At 43.9% G+C, this 19,154-nt stretch overlaps 1 protein-coding gene across 4 annotated transcripts in view; it reads right to left on the bottom strand.

Moving 5' to 3' along the window:
- LOC124263688 (glucosidase 2 subunit beta-like) overlaps nt 1-19,154 on the bottom strand; it is a 57,631-nt gene that overhangs the window by 16,392 nt on the left and 22,085 nt on the right. For 3 of the 4 annotated variants that reach the window (XM_046698347.1, XM_046698350.1, XM_046698349.1), the window contains exons 8-10: nt 15,813-15,897; nt 13,859-13,937; nt 3,491-3,637 (exon numbers count right to left, since the gene is read on the bottom strand). In XM_046698347.1, coding sequence (XP_046554303.1) covers nt 3,491-3,637; nt 13,859-13,937; nt 15,813-15,897 — 311 coding nt within the window. Of the gene's footprint in view, nt 1-3,490; nt 3,638-13,858; nt 13,938-14,360; nt 14,440-15,812; nt 15,898-19,154 lie in introns of all 4 variants that reach the window. The other variant, XM_046698348.1, reaches the window with a different exon arrangement.

The raw sequence follows: 19,154 nt of genomic DNA, 5'->3' as shown, positions 1-19,154 counted from the left end.
AGCCCTCTCAGTTACTGACATGCGTTGTATATGTACAGGTTTTTTATATTCCCCTATACAGACAGCCCTCTCAGTTACTGACATGTGTTGTATATGTGCAGGTGTTCTATCACCCTATACAGACAGCCCTCTCAGTTACTGACATGTGTTGTATATGTGCAGGTGTTCTATCACCCTATACAGACAGCCCTCTCAGGTACTGACATGTGTTCTATATGTGCAGGTGTTCTATCACCCTATACAGACAGCCCTCTCAGTTACTGACATGTGTTGTATATGTACAGGTGTTCTATCACCCTATATAGGCAGCCATCAAGATTACTGAGATGTGTTGTATATGTACAGGTGCTCTATCACCCTATATAGACAGCCCTCTCAGTTACTGACATGTGTTGTATAGATCCAGGTGTTCTATCACCCTATACAGACAGCCCTCTCAGTAACTGACATGTGTTGTATATGTACAGGTGTTCTATCACCCTATACAGACAGCCCACTCAGTTACTGACATGCATTGTATATGTACAGGTTTTTATATTTCCCCACCCTATACAGACAGCCCTCTCAGGTACTGACATGTGTTGTATATGTGCAGGTGTTCTATCACCCTATACAGACAGCCCTCTCAGTTACTGACATGTGTTGTATATGTACAGGTGTTCTACCACACTATACAGACAGCCCTCTCAGTTACTGACATGTGTTGTATATGTACAGGTGTTCTATCACCCTATATAGGCAGCCATCAAGGTTACTGAGATGTGTTGTATATGTACAGGTGTTCTATTACCCTATACAGACAACCCTCTCAGGTACTGATACATGTGTTACTGACATATATGTACAGGTGTTCTATCACCCTATACAGACAGCCCTCTCAGTTACTGACATGTGTTGTATATGTACAGGTGTTCTATCACCCTATACAGACAGCCCACTCAGTTACTGACATGTGTTGTATATGTACAGGTGTTCTATCACCCTATACAGACAGCCCTCTCAGTTACTGACATGTGTTGTATATGTGCAGGTGTTCTATCACCCTATACAGACAGCCCTCTCAGTTACTGACATGTGTTGTATATGTACAGGTGTTCTATCACCCTATACAGACAGCCCTCTCAGTTACTGACATGTGTTGTATATGTGTGTACAGGTGTTCTATCACCCTATACAGACAGCCCTCTCAGTTACTGACATGTGTTGTATATGTGCAGGTGTTCTATCACCCTATACAGACAGCCCTCTCTGAGTTACTGACATGTGTTGTATATGTACAGGTGTTTCTATCACCCTATACAGACAGCCCTCTCAGTTACTGACATGTGTTGTATATGTTGTATGTGTACAGGTGTTCTCAGTTACTGACCCTATATGTACAGGTGTTTATATCCCCTATACAGACAGCCCTCTCAGTTACTGACATGTGTTGTATATGTGCAGGTGTTCTATCACCCTATACAGACAGCCCTCTCAGGTACTGACATGTGTTCTATATGTGCAGGTGTTCTATCACCCTATACAGACAGCCCTCTCAGTTACTGACATGTGTTGTATATGTACAGGTGTTCTATCACCCTGTATAGGCAGCCATCTCAGATTACTGAGATGTGTTGTATATGTACAGGTGTTCTCTATCACCCTATATAGACAGCCCTCTCAGTTACTGACATGTGTTGTATAGATCCAGGTGTTCTATCACCCTATACAGACAGCCCTCTCAGTAACTGACATGTGTTGTATATGTACAGGTGTTCTATCACCCTATACAGACAGCCCACTCAGTTACTGACATGCGTTGTATATGTACAGGTTTTTTATATTCCCCTATACAGACAGCCCTCTCAGGTACTGACATGTGTTCTATATGTGCAGGTGTTCTATCACCCTATACAGACAGCCCTCTCAGTTACTGACATGTGTTGTATATGTACAGGTGTTCTACCACACTATACAGACAGCCCTCTCAGTTACTGACATGTGTTGTATATGTACAGGTGTTCTATCACCCTATATAGGCAGCCATCAAGGTTACTGAGATGTGTTGTATATGTACAGGTGTTCTATTACCCTATACAGACAACCCTCTCAGTTACTGACATGTGTTGTATAGATGCAGGTGTTCTATCACCTTATACAGACAGCCCTCTCAGTTACTGACATGTGTTGTATATGTACAGGTGTTCTATCACCCTATACAGACAGCCCTCTCAGTTACTGACATGTGTTGTATATGTACAGGTGTTCTATCACCCTATACAGACAGCCCTCTCAGTAACTGACATGTGTTGTATATGTGCAGGTGTTCTATCACCCTATACAGACAGCCCATCTCAGTTACTGACATGTGTTGTATATGTACAGGTGTTCTATCACCCTATACAGACAGCCCTCTCAGGTACTGACATGTGTTCTATATGTGCAGGTGTTCTATCACCCTATACAGACAGCCCTCTCAGTTACTGACATGTGTTGTATATGTACAGGTGTTCTATCACCCTATATAGACAGCCCTCTCAGTTACTGATGTGTTGTGTTGTATATGTACAGGTGTTCTATCACCCTATATAGACAGCCATCAAGATTACTGAGATGTGTTGTATATGTACAGGTGTTCTACCACACTATACAGACAGCCCACATGCCTCAGTTACTGACATGTGTTGTATATGTGCAGGTGTTCTATCACCCTATACAGACAGCCCTCTCAGGTACTGACATGTGTTCTATATGTGCAGGTGTTCTATCACCCTATAAAGACAGCCCTCTCAGTTACTGACATGTGTTGTATATGTACAGGTGTTCTATCACCCTATATAGGCAGCCATCAAGATTACTGAGATGTGTTGTATATGTACAGGTGTTCTATCACCCTATATAGACAGCCATCAAGATTACTGAGATGTGTTGTATATGTACAGGTGTTCTATCACCCTATATAGACAGCCCTCTCAGTTACTGACATGTGTTGTATATGTACAGGTGTTCTATCACCCTATATAGACAGCCATCAAGATTACTGAGATGTGTTGTATATGTATACAGGCCCACTCAGTTACTACATCACCCTATATATACAGACAGCCATCAAGATTACTGAGATGTGTTGTATATGTACAGGTGTTCTATCACCCTATATAGACAGCCCTCTCAGTTACTGACATGTGTTGTATAAGTACAGGTGCTCTATCACCCTATATAGGCAGCCCTCTCAGTTACTGACATGTGTTGTATATGTGCAGGTGTTCTATCACCCTATATAGACAGCCCTCTCAGTTACTGACATGTGTTGTATATGTACAGGTGTTCTATCACCCTATATAGACAGCCCTCTCAGTTACTGACATGAGTTGTATATGTGCAGGTGTTCTATCACCCTATACAGACAGCCCTCTCAGTTACTGACATGTGTTGTATATGTACAGGTGTTCTATTACCCTATACCCAAATAGTGTGTATCATCCAACAAAAGGTAACATGATGTACTCACAGTATGAGTAGCTGATGGTGGAGACATATCTTCATCTCCCTTGGTTTCACTCTCCTCCACTGGTGCTTTATAGATCTCCTTAATATTGGGCCAGATCTTCTCCAAGAACTCATCCTCTGTGCTCCGCTCTTGGTCCTCTAGGTACTCCTTCAAACCAACAACATAGAACACATTAATACTGCATTCCCATCCAACAACATAGTACACATTAATACTGCACTCCCATCCAACAACACATTACACATTAATACTGCACTCTCATCCAACAACATAGTACACATTAATACTGCTCTCCTGCCCAACAACATAGTACACATTAATACTGCACTACGCCCAACAACACAGTACACATTAATACTGCACTCTCATCCAACAACATAGTACACATTAATACTGCACTCTCATCCAACAACATAGAACATTAAAACTGCACTCCCATCCAACAACATAGTACACATAAATACTGCACTCTCATCCAACAACATAGTACACATTAATACTGCTCTCCTGTCCAACAACATAGTACACATTAATACAGTGAAGCCTCGTTAATCCGGACGGTTGCGTTTCTCAGTAAATTCGTCCGGATTGCGAATAGTCCGGACTACTGAATCAAGACCCAAGCTGCTTCCCTAAGAATTACAAAAACGACACCAATCTGGATAAAACAAATAAGCATTTAATGTAAAGCTTAATTCATCACATCAATAATTTTACCGAGTGACATCCGCATGTTGATCCGACGTGTCTGATCACGTCCTTCCTCAGCACAGGTGAGGTAATGTCTAACAAGCGATCTATTGTAGTATGCCTTGAATGTCCGAATTATTCCTGCATCCATCGGTTGAATATGAGACGTGGTATTTGGTTACATTTCGCAAAGTTAGCGAAGCACACTTGTGACTTGCAGCATTGTCGTAAAGCAAAATCACTTTTAGTCCACGTGACCGGATCTCTCTGTCAAAGTACATTAACCAATCACAAAACAGCTCACTTGTCATCCACGCCTTTGTATTGTGGTGTCAATCAAAGTGTAAATGTACAGTATCTTCAGTCGGGAGCTTTTAATGTCTAATTAAAACAACAACCCAGTTGGCCAGTTAATTAAGTAAACATTGCCGGGCGGTGTTGTTACGGTTCGTGAACACGACTTACAGTGTCCGGACTGTGAAGCAATTTACTGTTTATTTTACTGATTGGTGACAGCTACTTACCGTCCGGTTCCGGAAACCGAATTTCCGGATTATCGAGGCAAATTATATAGGCATAGATTGGTAACAAGCTGAAATCGCCCGGGAGGCGAGACTTCCGGATTATCGGAGTCCGGACTAACGGGGGCTTCACTGTACTACACTCTCATCCAACAACATAATACACATTAATACTGAACTACGCCCTACAATATAGTACACATTAATACTGCTCTCCTGCCCAACAACATAGAACAAATTAATAGTGCACTCTCATCCAACAACATAGAACACATTAATACTGCACTCTCATCCAACAACATAGTACACATTAATACTGCACTACGCCCAACAACATAGTACACATTAATACTGCTCTCCTGCCCAACAACATAGAACACATTAATACTGCACTCTCATCCAAAAACATAGTACACATTAATACTGCACTATGCCCAACAACATAGTACACATTAATACTGCACTATGCCCAACAACATAGTAAACATTAAAGGAGAATACTAACGCAAAACTTGAATATAAAGTTCGTAAAATCACAATAAACATCTACAAAACACACTCGTACTTCCACCTATTACAGTAATAACCCAACAGTTAATGGGCAGAAGCGGGTCTCACGTGACATGGCGACATATCTTATGGCTTAATATCGATGGCTTAATCTTTGATTTTACATGACAACTTGGCAGTGACCATGAATTCTGAAGCAGTAAAAGATGTTCCTGGTGCCATTTTTGATATGGATGTAAGACTGTATCAATACAGATTTTACATCTTGCAAGGGTATCTTCCAGTCAAGATGAATAAGAAATATTTGTTATGAAAATATTTGTTAAAATTAGTAAAATCTAAATATTTTCTATATTTGTATACTTATCCTGCACTACTTACTTCCTGCACTTATTGCTTACGGCTCGAAAAGCGTGGCTTGCCAGACGATGTCAAAAAAGACGTAGAACTGCAATCACTTCCTGGTCTCGGCTGCTTACTCGTCTGCGCATGCGTCACCGGAAGGTGACGTCAGCCACCTCAGATTATTGCCGTAAATCCCACAGATGGCAAAAGTAAGCGGGGAGGTAGCTGATAGCACAGGGTGGGCCCTTATCATAAGTAGTGCAGGATAAGTACACAAATATAAAAAATATTTAGATTTTACTAAATTTTTAACTAATCCTGCACTACTTACTTCCTGCACTTTATCTGACAGGCTGGAAGGTGGGCGTGTCATCTGAGGGATCGCCTCGCTTACGTAATAGCAGCCAGCTCAATCCGTAATCCCGTGCTCGGGAAGCGTTGATAACGCGCCTATAACAGAGAGCTAATTAGCGAGTGACAATCAGGTAGCAGTAATTCGCAAATAAGACTGCGCGCTTAAATGAAAAGAAACCACTAATTTTAAAGCGGCTAAGCTTAAGGAATGCAGTAAAAGCATGGACTTGAAAAACAAGGATAACTCCTTAACTGACATACCTAGTTGTTTCTGAAGAAAAACAACTCATTCCCCACATGGTGGCCCGTGGGAAGGAAAACACAAGGCAGGAGGGTCACTTTCTTCGGGAATGGCGAGTTGCTGAGCAACCACCAATGGTCCGAAGCTGTGGACATCGTTAACGCCCTTGACAGCCATGTCACGCAAATAATGACTGGCAAACACTGTGTCCGACCGCCAAAACAACCTTGCATAATGGATGACACAGTGCAATTACTGTGAAGTGCCATAGTCGGGCAAGTGCTCGAATCTCGTGGGGATGAGAGGATGTAGGAGGGTCCAGCCCAGCCGCTTTATATGCCTGAAGAATGGTTGTTCTTAACCATAAGGCAATTGTGTTTTGCTGACATCTGACTGTGACGCCTCGGGACAGGGGAAGAAATAACCGCTTCCTTGTACCACGGACTTTGGTGCGATCAATGTAAGTTTTGAGCGCATCTAATCGGACATAACAGTAATTCCGTGATCGCCTTCAGAGCCAACAATAGATGATAATGGCGGGATGGAAAACTGTCGATCAGGTTGATCTGGTAGTTGATTTTTAGCGATGAAATCCCAACACAGACCTAAGTGCACAGAACCATGACGACGACGTTCAAACTTGATCCTAGTCACGTCAAGGGCGTGAACCTCACTCACTCTAGCCGCAGTCGCTAATGACAACAGAAAAGTCGTCTTCCTGGATAAATCAGCGAGGGAAGCGTTATCAAGAGGTTCATAAGGTGCACCATGGAGATGGTCTAAAACAGTGTTGAGATTCCATGCCGGCGGACAAAACTTCAACTTCTGGTCTTCAAGTCGGAATGAGCGAAGCATGGCCTGTAATTCTGGGATTTTGGAAATCCTTCTGTCAGTGGGAATCGCTAAAACAGAGCTAATTGCTGCCGAATACGTGGCAATGGTGCCTCCCTTCAGACGCCTTGACGTTCTGAGATAAAGTAAGAAGTCTGCTATGAACTGAGGAGACACTTTCAGCGGATCCTGCTTCCTGGTAACACAAAAGCGTTCAAACGACTGCCACTTGTCATCATACAAATGTCTAGTAGAAGTTCTGTGCGCCGTCGCAATGGCTTTGGCTGCTCTAGCCGAAAAACCCTTAGCACTCAGTGCTTTCTGCAAATGGTCCATGCGTGCAGATTGAATCGGTCTGGAGCCGGATGCGGAAGACGGCTGTGAGGGTGCACGAGAACGTTCCTCCACGTGGGTAGAGGGAAGGGATCTCCTACCACTAGACTTTTTAGAACAGGAAACCAGTTCCTGGACGGCCACCAAGGCCCGACCAAAAGCAGTCGTAGGCAAGTTGTCTCCTTGACTTTTGCGAGAACTTTGGGTAATAGAACTGGTGGCGGAAACGCATACACGTGAAGTCCCTCCCACGATAGGCTGAGAGCATCCACCGCCCAAGCCGCTGGATCCGGGACTGGGGATACATACACTGGTAGTTGATGGTTTTGGCTGGTGGCAAACAGATCTATGTTTGGAGAACCCAGTGCGTGACTTAGGTGAGTGAAGGCCTCCTTGTGTAGCATCCACTCCGTGGGAGCAACTCTGTCAGGTCTCGAGAGAGCGTCTGCTAGTATATTGCGGCACCCCGGAATATGCCGAACTCTCAACAGAATGTGGAGATTGTCGACCAGTTGAAAGAGCCGAAAAGTCTGATCGAGGAGAAGCTGTGAGCGCGTCGACCCTTGCCTTCGTATGTACCATACGACCGTGGTGTTGTCTGTGGCCACTAGAAGACAAGTTCCTCGTAGTCAATGTGCCCAATGATGAATAGCGAGGATCACGGCCTCCAACTCCAGACTGTTTATATGCCAGTTGCTGTGTTGACCCGACCACAGGCCGGAGGCTGTCTGATCGTGTAAGTGAGCGCCCCAACCCTGCAGGGAGGCGTCCACGAACAGTTGGCAATCCGGAGGCTGCTCTGTCAAAGAGACTCCTCCTAAGACGTTCAATGGGCGAGTCCACCAAAGAAGATAGCGATGTAACTGAGGTGGAAGGCAAAACCGTTGATGAACGTCTGCCCGACGAATGTATGGTTGAAGAAAGCGCTGCAGAGGACGAAGTTGAAGACGCCCTCAGCTGGTAAGATCCTGCGCCGACGTCAACAATCCCAGAAGCGACTGCCACTCTCTGAGGGACAGGGGTTGGGAGAGCGCAGGTGGAATCAGAGACTGAATCTTGTCCCACCTGTCCAGAGGAATCTGAACTAGGTTTTTGTCCGTCTGGAAATGGCATCCAATGAATGTCAGAGTGTAAGTCAGGACAAGTTCCGATTTGTCCAAGTTGACCAGCCACCCTAGTTGGCGCAACAGACGAAGGGTGAAATCCCGTTGTTGTATAAGAAGTAGACGGTCAAACAGGTGCATAAGGCAATCGTCCAGGTCCGGGTCGAAATTGATGCCCCTCAAATGAAGATATCGGGAAATAGGAGTTGTGATACGTGTGAACAACCACGGGGCCGTTGAAATTCCAAATGGGAGGACAGCCCATTGGAAATGTTGATTGTTGAAAATAAAGCGCAGGTACTTCCTGTCGCTGGAAGCGATATTGGAACATGGAGGTATGCATCCTGTAGGTCCAGGCTGATGAGGAAGTCGCTGACGATACCATAGATTTGAGGTATTCGAGGGACGCCATTTGAAGTGCGCGGAGGACGCTCCAGGAAATTCTCGCTGAAATAGGACAGATTGTGAATCATCCTCATTTTCGCGGACCCTTTCTTCGCACTAAGAATATTGGAGAATAAAACCCTGGTGTTATGATGGGATACGGGAGTAATTCGATGGCTTCTTTTCTCCAACAAAATCGCTATGTTCTCCACTAGAAGGTCGTGTTGAACCTGAGAGTGATTGTGCCGGAGCGAACAGTGTCAGAGGTGGATCGGAGAGGAGGGGAGCCAAACCCCTGCCTCAATATATCGGGTGACGATGGATCCTCTAGGATGGACCAATTTTCCCAAAAGATCCCTATTCTCCCACCTACCGTGTAGGATAAACTGGGACGACTGGAGGTGGAGTGTCCAGTCGCGGCGCGTGTCCCTCACTTCACTTGCCCCTACGCCCGCCGCTCTGGGCGGAGCACGGTGACTTTGATATCCACCCCTGTCTGATCTAGGCTTGGCACCACGCCCCCTGCCACGACGGGCGCTGAGTTTCTGGCACTAACAGACGGTCGCGGAGGCTGGTAGGTGTTGGATGACGGGAGGAAGGGCGTCCCTTTTGAAACGCTTTCAAGGCAGTCTCCCCTTTGGCAAAATCACACACCTGCCGATAAACGCCATGAATGGCATCGTTAAACAGTGACGACGATGACCAGGGTTGGTGGAATAATTTCCACTGAAATTCAATCCCATGAAGAAAAGGAGAGGAAGCCTTGCCGGACGAATTACGCGCACGCGTTGGCAAGTGCCAACCTATAGGTGCTCACGCAGGTCAGTGATCACTTTGCCCTGCCATAGCATCATAGTTGTGAGATGATCCGGTCGATCCGGATTTATTTCCTTAAGATCCTGAGTGATGGCATCAGTCGCTGACGCCAATGCCGATATAGGGCGGAGCATACGCTTTAAGCTCTAAGTCCAAAGCCGCGACCCTTGTATCCTGAACTTTATAGGAGGAGACAGAGGAAGAGCCTGTCACACGCTTCATTTCCTCATCCACCTTAGTCACTGTCTGGGCAAAGTCCAAGCCATGAATAGGATAGTCATCACGCCCGTACTCTAGGCTTTTAATAGTTGGGTTGAGAGACATCCCCGCCGAAATCTTCATCAAGGGTAGAGAGAATCTCTCTGACCGCCTCATGTGTTGGCAACATTAAGGAAGGCGAGTCCCAAATAGTAAGGGACTTTGCAACATCAGGTCCCGGTGAAGGGACTGAGGCTATTAAACGATCAGCAATCCAGTCAAACACGTGATCAAAGCCAAGGTGATTAGAGTCCATGTCTTCCTCATAGTCTGGGGCAAAGTCTCTCTCAGAGGACGGTGAACGAAACGGCAAAGGGGAACGGCTACGTGCAGACGACGCCTTAGCAGAAGACACCTTACTCCGAGGTCTCGACCTATGTTCGCCTGCCGAAGACGTGGACGCAATGGGAGACGTTGGCGTAGGCACAGGAGCAGACACAGTCGACAGGATAGGCACCGATGCTGGAGGAAGCAGAGGTGCCGTAATCGTCGGAGGTGGCAAAGGCGCCGTAGGGGGGAGAGGCGCCGATGTTGCTGGTGGCATAAACGGCATAGGCGCTGATGTACCGGCTTGACCTGATAGTAAAGTCAAGAGAGTGCTGAGCGTGGACACTTCAAACTGCTGGTGGCCGTATGGCGTCTGCATCATAGACGCCTGAGGCATTGGAAACCCCGTAGGTGGTTGATACGCATAAGGCGCCTGCCCCGGGAACACTGGCTGGGGTGTCTGACACGGCGCAAACTGCTGGCCCATCGGTCGTTGTGGAGACAACATCGGCAACAGCGTAGGAGGTGAGGGAGCGCCAGGCGCCGATGGTCCGAGCGACGACGGCTCCAAAGCTCCAAAGCGCCAAAGCGCCAAACGCTGTAACACCCGGTGACATAAGCGGCGGTCATCATCTGAATGCTGGTGACAGGCGACTTTCGCTGACACAGTGGACGCTGCAACACTTGATGTAGACGTAGTGGTCGTCAAGACCGGCGTCGAAGTAGTAGACATACTCTTCCGTCTCTGTTGTCCCAGGCGCTTCTTTGTAACCTGGAGATAAACGGAGAAACTCTTGGGTGATAGCACAGCGCAGCTGGCACATTTATGGCCAGGGGTACATTGAGTAGTACAATTCAAACATCGGGGATGAGGGTCTTTACGAGACTTCCCACCCCTACAATGTATACAACTGGCGCTGTACATAGATCTGCAATAAAGCAGAAAACCCAGTAAACGCACATACAAAGTAATGAATATAACAGCATAGTTGAGAACAAAAGTCTCAAAACAACTGAAGGTTTAAGAGACCATAATATAGGCACAATAAATATACCACTATTATATGGTATAGTATATAAGCCTGAACCAAATGAAACACAACGACTTATCAAATACGGCGAAGTGTTGTAATGGCGAAGTGAAAGTGTGATAAACGAACGACATCACTACACAGAACTACTGAATGACAAAAGAGAAAGTGAAAGATAATACCTACACTTCTCGTAGAGGTACAAAAACAAAATACACACAAAGTCAGTCTTTATTAATGCTTCACAAAATATAATCCCGTAGGATACAAGTTGAGCTGGCAAACAACACGTCTAACGAGGCGTGCGAAAAGCAATAATCTGAGGTGGCTGACGTCACCTTCCGGTGACGCATGCGCAGACGAGTAAGCAGCTGAGACCAGGAAGTGATTGCAGTTCTACGTCTTTTTTGACATCGTCTGGCAAGCTTTTCGAGCCGTAAGCAATAAGTGCAGGAAGTAAGTAGTGCAGGATTAGTTAAAAATTAGATGTTATATTTTTTTCTTCATCAGGAAAATGTGATACAGTTCCAACCCGAACCCCCACCCCTATAATAGATTACCAATCCCTGAGAAAATACTTTTTTGGAAATGTTCCTTTTGTGTTAAACTGGTGACTGTAGGGAGTCTGGATCTGAATCTTTTGGAAAAAAGCAACCAAATTGATTGTCCCAGAAACTGGTTTAAAATATAATCATGTTTCAGACGTGAGAAAATTGTCTGCTACAAAAATTTCACTGTTGCAAGTGATTTTGTTGAAAAGAAACTAGGATGCCAGTTCTCATTAATAAATTATCTTGTCTCCATACAGTGAGTGAGTGAGTTTAGTTTTACACCGCGATCAGCAATATTCCAGCTATATGGCAGCGGTCTGTAAATAATCGAGTCTGGACCAGACAATCCAGTGATCAACAGCATGACCATCGATCTGCACATTTGGGAACCGATGGCATGTGTCAACCAAGTCAGCAAGACTGACCACCCGATCCCGTTTGTCGCCTTTTACGACAAGCATAGTCGCCTTTTGTGGAAAGCATGGGTTGCTGAAGACTAGTCAGGACAATGTATATTTCCCTAGTTTTAGCTTATGAAAATAGTTATTGTGCTCAGTCATAACCTTAGAATGATATCAGGTCAACCAATGAGAATACTGACAAATAGCGAGTCTGACGTCATGAGTATAAAATGTCACGTGACCTCTAGCGGAATATGCATAATGGATGAAGCTGAGATAGCAGATTAAAATATAAATAACACTTTTGCATTACAATTGGGGTACATGACCTTATCTTCAACCCAGTCAGTTATTGTAATTTTCCAGTATTCTCCTTTAACACTGAATTCCCTACCAACAACACACTAATACTGCATTCCCTAAAAACAACAGTACACACTAATACTGCATTCCTTACCAACAACACACTAATACTGCATTCCCTAAAAACAACAGTACACACTAATACTGCATTCCTTACCAACACACTAATACTGCATTCCCTAAAAACAACACACTAATACTACATTCCCTAAAAACAACAGTACACACTAGTACTGCATTCCCTACCAACAACACACTAATACTTCATTCCCTAAAAACAACAGTACACACTAATACTGCATTCCCTACCAACAACACACTAATACTGCATTCCCTAAAAGCAACAGTACACACAAATACTGCATTCCCTAAAAACAACAGTACACACAAATACTGCATTCCCTAAAAACAACAGTACACACTAATACTGCAATCCCTACCAACATCATAGCACACAAATACCGTTTACCTTCCAACAACGTCATACAATCAAATATCATATGAATCTCTTACATGATATTTACATACAATAAGTCAGTTTGATCTGAATTTGTCACTGATGTGGTGTATATATAAACTCCTCCATGTCGTACTGTGTGTTGCATTTAACAACTTCAGCAGTATCCTAACATTGAACCCCTCTGATTTTGACAGCTACTGTCCAGTACGTAGTCACCAAATCATCCGATTACAAACATACTACATTATGGTTGACAGAGATGGCAATGAAGGTTGATTACAAAAAGGTTTGAAAATATAATACCAGTATGCTGTCATGAATAACAGGGTTTTTTCTTCATAAAAACACATTTATTTTGTTGTATTTTACTTTTGTATATTTCAATGAGGAAATTAACGAACATGTTCTAAAGATTTTAATAGACGTTAGGGTTTGTATGCAAAACACATGCCCTTTTTTTTTGTGATGTTATCAAACAAATCAGAGTTACTGTCCAGTATGTCGTCGCCAAAATCATCCGATTTGAAACGTACCACGTTTCCTCTATAAGATGGCATTGGCTTGGCATGTTTTAGATGCTAGTGTGTATTAGACACCCAGTATCTAATTGATGGTAATACGTATACAGATATCATTGGTTATTGGCAGTCATGTTTTTACAAATCAATATGTAGGCTATCAATCTGTTCATACGCACACGTTTTATGTGAAAAAATTCATCCTGAATTTGAAAAAGAGGTTTTAGTAGAAAAATAAAATCAAGTATTACTTAATGTAATGGTAGAAAAATACTTTGGAACCTGTAAAGTGGGTTTATCTGCACTTGAAGTAAAGCGTACACACATGTGATATGCCATGTGGAGATGTTGGGAGGTCCCAACCAAGCCATATCAAGACACATGACCATACCTTTGCTTCCTCCTCACTCACTGTACCATCAGAGTCAATATCAAACTCTGGGTGTGACATCATTTCACTGGTGTCAACACTGCAATAGACAACCATACACCTTACTATAGGCAGAACACGCCAACACACATGCTGCCACTAAGCACTACATATACCCAACATTGTTCTAGCATGTCTAAACGTTCACTCGAATAGTCAGGAAGTCACAGCCACCAAAGAGGGTGTGGGAGGTAAAGCAGAATACGCTTTAGAAACACTTCACCAGTTAGGATAAACAATACTGGTAGTTACAATTAAAAAGTGAACTGGGAAAGCTATTATCCAAACCAGAAGCCCTACAAGCCCAAACAATGTCAGTTATATGAAGCATTTGGCATATGAAGAAGCAGCAAGTCAGACATGACTATTTGTTAACTACAGTCCGACTTGTTACTACAAGTAGCAGGCTCCTCTCCAAACCAGCGTGCTGCAAGGCAATCAACTGTTGCCATGTGCCAGCTACCTTGATCTCCTCAACGGTCACAGATCCATCCTTGTTTTTGTCAAAGCAAGACTGGGATAACATCTCATCTACTGTTATACTGAAAGTAAAACGCAACACACATCCTTTACACCTCACCATGTACTGAAAATGAATGTGACATCAATCAGTGACAATGCATCCAACAAAATCTATGCAAGACTATAAGGAAATACCAACAGCTATATCCCTTATCAAAACACCCCATTACCGGGCTCACTGTGAATTGTTATGATTACGATGAGAAATCATACTCTGATAATAGCTGTCTGCATGAAGGCCTGAACACACCTCCATACAAGTAGGGTGAAGCTGAGAGAAATGCAGTACTCAGTTATCTCTTCACTTCCACATTTGTTCACTTTCATAATGTCAAGACAGAAAGAAGTTTCATACAAGAAATACAGTGAAGCCCCGCATCAATATTCATATCTAAGTTGGGAATTCCAGGAACATTAAGTATCTGTTTGGGTCCTCCTTTCATTGTTCCCAGAAACACTCAACCTTTATTTTACTTTGGGAAGAGACACGAGCATCAACAGAGGTGTTGTCAAACCTACACACAGAAAGGTAATGTATCAGAATAACAGAGATGATTGATCAAGAACAGCTTTCAATTACATTTCAACACTTCAAACACATGTCCTGTTTTCCAAAAGGTTTACTGCAAACAGAGAGGCACTCCTTCATCTCCATTTCTAGAAGGTCCGGACATAACAAAACACATGTCCAGTGTGAATCCAAAACCTTCAGTTTGGTGAAGAATGTACCACCACAACCTCCGACCGGTGCTTCAATAATGAGGAACCTGAAGGCATTTCTCCTGACATCAGTACAAGTCTAATCATGTTACATCTGGTTTGGGAAATCATATATCTATTACAAAATGATTTTACCCCCTCCGATCTCACGAAGATAGCCAAAGTTTACAGTTCAATGTTCATCATCCATTCGAGGAAATTACATGCTACACTGTTTTCAGGGGAAAACGTAGCCATTACTAACACAAAGGTTGGTTCAGTACTCACAGAAGAAATACTTAATTCCCAATACCTGAAGAACTCAAGTTAACTTGCCCATTCAATGCCTTGCCCTCAAAATGACATGTACCAAGGCTTATCCTACTGCTATCAACACAAGTTTATGTGAACATAATTTTGACAGGAAGCATAAATACACAATAATCAAGCAGGTTACACATTACACACAATTCTATCTCAGATAGACAGAGGAAGTAACAGATCACTACAAAAGCCCCCTTGGACTGTGGTTTGGTGTGGATGTAAATGAGGCATTTACTACACAATGGTACAATCATCAATTTCCACCATCTTTCCTAGATACACACAGTGGGACTTTCTCTGCAATGATGGTTTACTTCCCACCTAAGAGGGAAACAGTGATGTGGGTGATGTGATGACTATGCAGACTTACAATGTGTCTCTGTTGTGATCCAGTTGTTGGAATGCCTGTGCTGCCTTCAGTTTGTCTCCAGCTGCCTGCCGTTCAGCCTTCACAGCTGTAAACATATAGCAACATTATCTCCAACAAACACAAACCAAGGATGAAGCCAAAACAAGACAGATTAATTAGGAAGGAAAGTTAATGTTGTCCATTGCCATGACCTTGTATATTCAAGGCGGGGTCAAGACCAGAAAAAACAGGGTTCCTAACCAGGAAGAATCTGAACTTCCAGCAATCTACCTGAAGATGACATGTGATGTAAACAATCTTCACTCCACCAACATACAAAGGAAAAAGGAACTGGCTACCATTATCTGAATATTGCTTGGGAAAGGAGGGAAGGATTGATTAGCATTATCATACATTGTCTCCCTCTCACTTGATTCTGTGGAATGGAAAATTTCAAAGCAATTTTGAGGAAGTTCAAAGTTTCTTCAATGTTCCCAGGAAATGGCTGTAAAGAGATTGGTTATATGTGATGCAACTTGTCGACAATGACCAAAACAAACATTGTGCAAAAGAAAATTTTGAACTTTATCACATATCAGCTCATAATGAAATAATAATCAAAATCTGACTTTCATTTGTAAATTTTAGTAGAATCTAAATATTTTCTATATTTGTATACTTATCCTGCACTACTTACTGCCTGCACTTATTGCTTACGACTCGAAACGTGGCTGTGCCAGACGATTGATGTTGAAAAGCGTAGACTGCGATCACTTCCTGGTCTCGGGTAAACATCCATCTGCGCACACATCACCGGAAGGTGACCTCAGCCACCTCTGATTATTGCCGTAAATCCCACAGATGAATACGAAGAGGGGAGGTGGCTGAAAGCGCAGGGTGGGCCCTTATCATAAGTAGTGCAGGATAAGTATACAAATATAAAAAATATTTAGATTTTACTAAATTTTTAACTAATCCTGCACTACTTACTTCCTGCACATATATGGGACAGGCAGGATGGAGGGCGTGTCATCTGCGGGGATCGCCTCGCAAGGTAAACAAAGACAGCTCGGTCAATGTCATCAAGTGCGCCGTGGTGGTGGAAAAAACGGCGTGGCACCTAAAGCTGACAGCGAGTGACGATCAGGCAGTGGTAATACGCATATATAAGACACGTAGTCTTAAATGGTATATACCACACGATGTTTAAAGCGTTATAAGCTTTAGGGAAATGCAGTAAAAAGCAGTGACTCGAGTTAACCCAAGTGTTACTGCTTAACTGACAGACCCAGTTGTTCCAGAACAACTCTCTTCCCACAAGGCGTCGGTGTGCTTCATGGGAACAAAAAGCATGGTGGAAGGTATCTTCCTTGCACCTGGAAGAATAGTCAACAAACAGTGACTATCTCTCAGTGGTAATTCGCATATAAGACAGGCAGGCTTAAATGGAAAGACCACGTGATGTTTAAAGCGAGATTAGCTTTAGGGAAATGCAGTAAAAAGTATTGACTTGAGTTTTTCCAAGTGTTACTCATTAACTGACATACCCAGTTGTTTCCCTCGGAACAACTCTTTTCCCACACGGCGTCATCATGCTTCGTGGGAAGAAATATCATGAAGGAAGGCAACTTCGTGGAATCTGGAAGAATGGTCGGCAGAGAGGGATTATATCTCAGTGGCAATTCGCATATAAGCCATGTACGCTTAAATGGAAAAAGACCACACGGTTTTAAAGCGTTTTTAGCTTTAGGGAATGCAGTAAAAAGCATGGATTTGAATCTATTCAAGTGTGACTCCTTAACTGACATACCCAGTTGTTTTTCTCAAAACAACTCATTCCCCACACGACATCGTCGTGCTTCGTGGCAAACAACAATGAGGTGATATCTGTTGGGGTTTGGTGAGGTGCTGGTCTGGTCCAATGGTCCGAAGCGTTGGACACATGTGGTGTGGATACTGATTGGCGAATACTGTGTCCGACATCTAGAAACACTCATGCATTATCAATGCCACTCTACAGTTACTGTGAAGTGCCATAGTCCAGGCAAGTGTACGAAGTACATGAGGATTGCGAAGATGAGGGGAAACCAGACCAGCCACATTATACGCAAGAATAACGGCAGTCCTTATCCACAAAACACTCGTGGTTTTGCTTACATGTCTCTGACGGCTTGGGTGCTCTTAATGTACAAACTGAGTACATCAGCTGAACACAAAAGTAACACAGGAACGTCGTCGACGCCGACAACAGACGCTAAAGGCGAAGGAGAGAACTATTGATCATTTCGCGCTGGCAACTGGGTTATAGTGATGAAATCCCAATCAAATACCCAGAGGCACAGAACCATGACGGTGTCGTTCAAACTTGACCCAAATAACACCAAGCGAATGACCCTTGTCGTTATCGCTGTGCAAGTCTGCAAGGGAAGTGTTCGTGAGTGGCATGCAAGACACAACACGTAGGCGGTCCAAGACCGTGTTGAGATTCCTGGCGGGCGGTCAAAACTGCAGCCTGGGTACTCAAGTGCTAAACAAGCGAAGCATGGACGGTAGCTCCTGTCAGTGGGGACTGCCAAAACGAAGGGAATTGCCACTAACAGAAGTGGCAACCATGCCCCTCTTGAAACGCCTTCCCTGTACAAATACAGCAGGGAGACTGCTAAAACAGGGGGGATACATTCAGCGGATCCTGCTTCACGGCAACACAACTGCTCGAACAACTGCCCCTTGTTATACATGTGCCTAATGGAAGTCCAATGTTCATTAGCAAAGCAGTAACAATGATCTGGCTGAAAAGCAATTGGTGCAGAATGCCGCCTGAAGATGCAGTGTGTTAATTGAACCGTTCTGGCATGGGATGAGGATGCACTAGGATGTTTCCACATCTGGCTAGTTGAAGAGGAGCTCTTGACGCTTGAAACCAACCTCTGGTTGGTCATCTGGGACCAACTAAATTTAGTCGAAGTCAAGTTGTTAATTCTTGATAGTGACTAAAACATTTGGAAGCAAAACCGGAGGAAACGTATTTTGCGTGTAACGCCCCCAGGAAAGACTTAAGCCATCCACTGCCCAGGCTGACCATTCGGAGACGGAGACACTTAAACCGGTATCTCTTTGTGTAGCATTCATTCTGTGAAAGCGACTCTGTCAGATCCCAATATAGCGTCCGCTAAGATGTACCCGCACCCAGGAATATGCTGAGTGCTCAGATGGATATGGGTGTCAGCTATTACTGGAAACAGACGGAACGTCTGGAAACAGTAACCCGGTCAAACTCTCGTTAAACCCCACAACAATCGTGTTGCCCGTTAGCTATTGCGCCCAGTGACGGATGGTGAGGAACACTGCCTTGAGCTCCAAACT

Source organism: Haliotis rubra, unplaced genomic scaffold (genome assembly GCF_003918875.1).
Source record: "Haliotis rubra isolate DU_JTF1 unplaced genomic scaffold, ASM391887v1 Scf894, whole genome shotgun sequence".
NCBI lineage: Eukaryota > Metazoa > Mollusca > Gastropoda > Lepetellida > Haliotidae > Haliotis > Haliotis rubra.
Note: the sequence above shows the minus strand (reverse complement) of the source record. Positions and strands in the feature narration are given on the sequence as shown.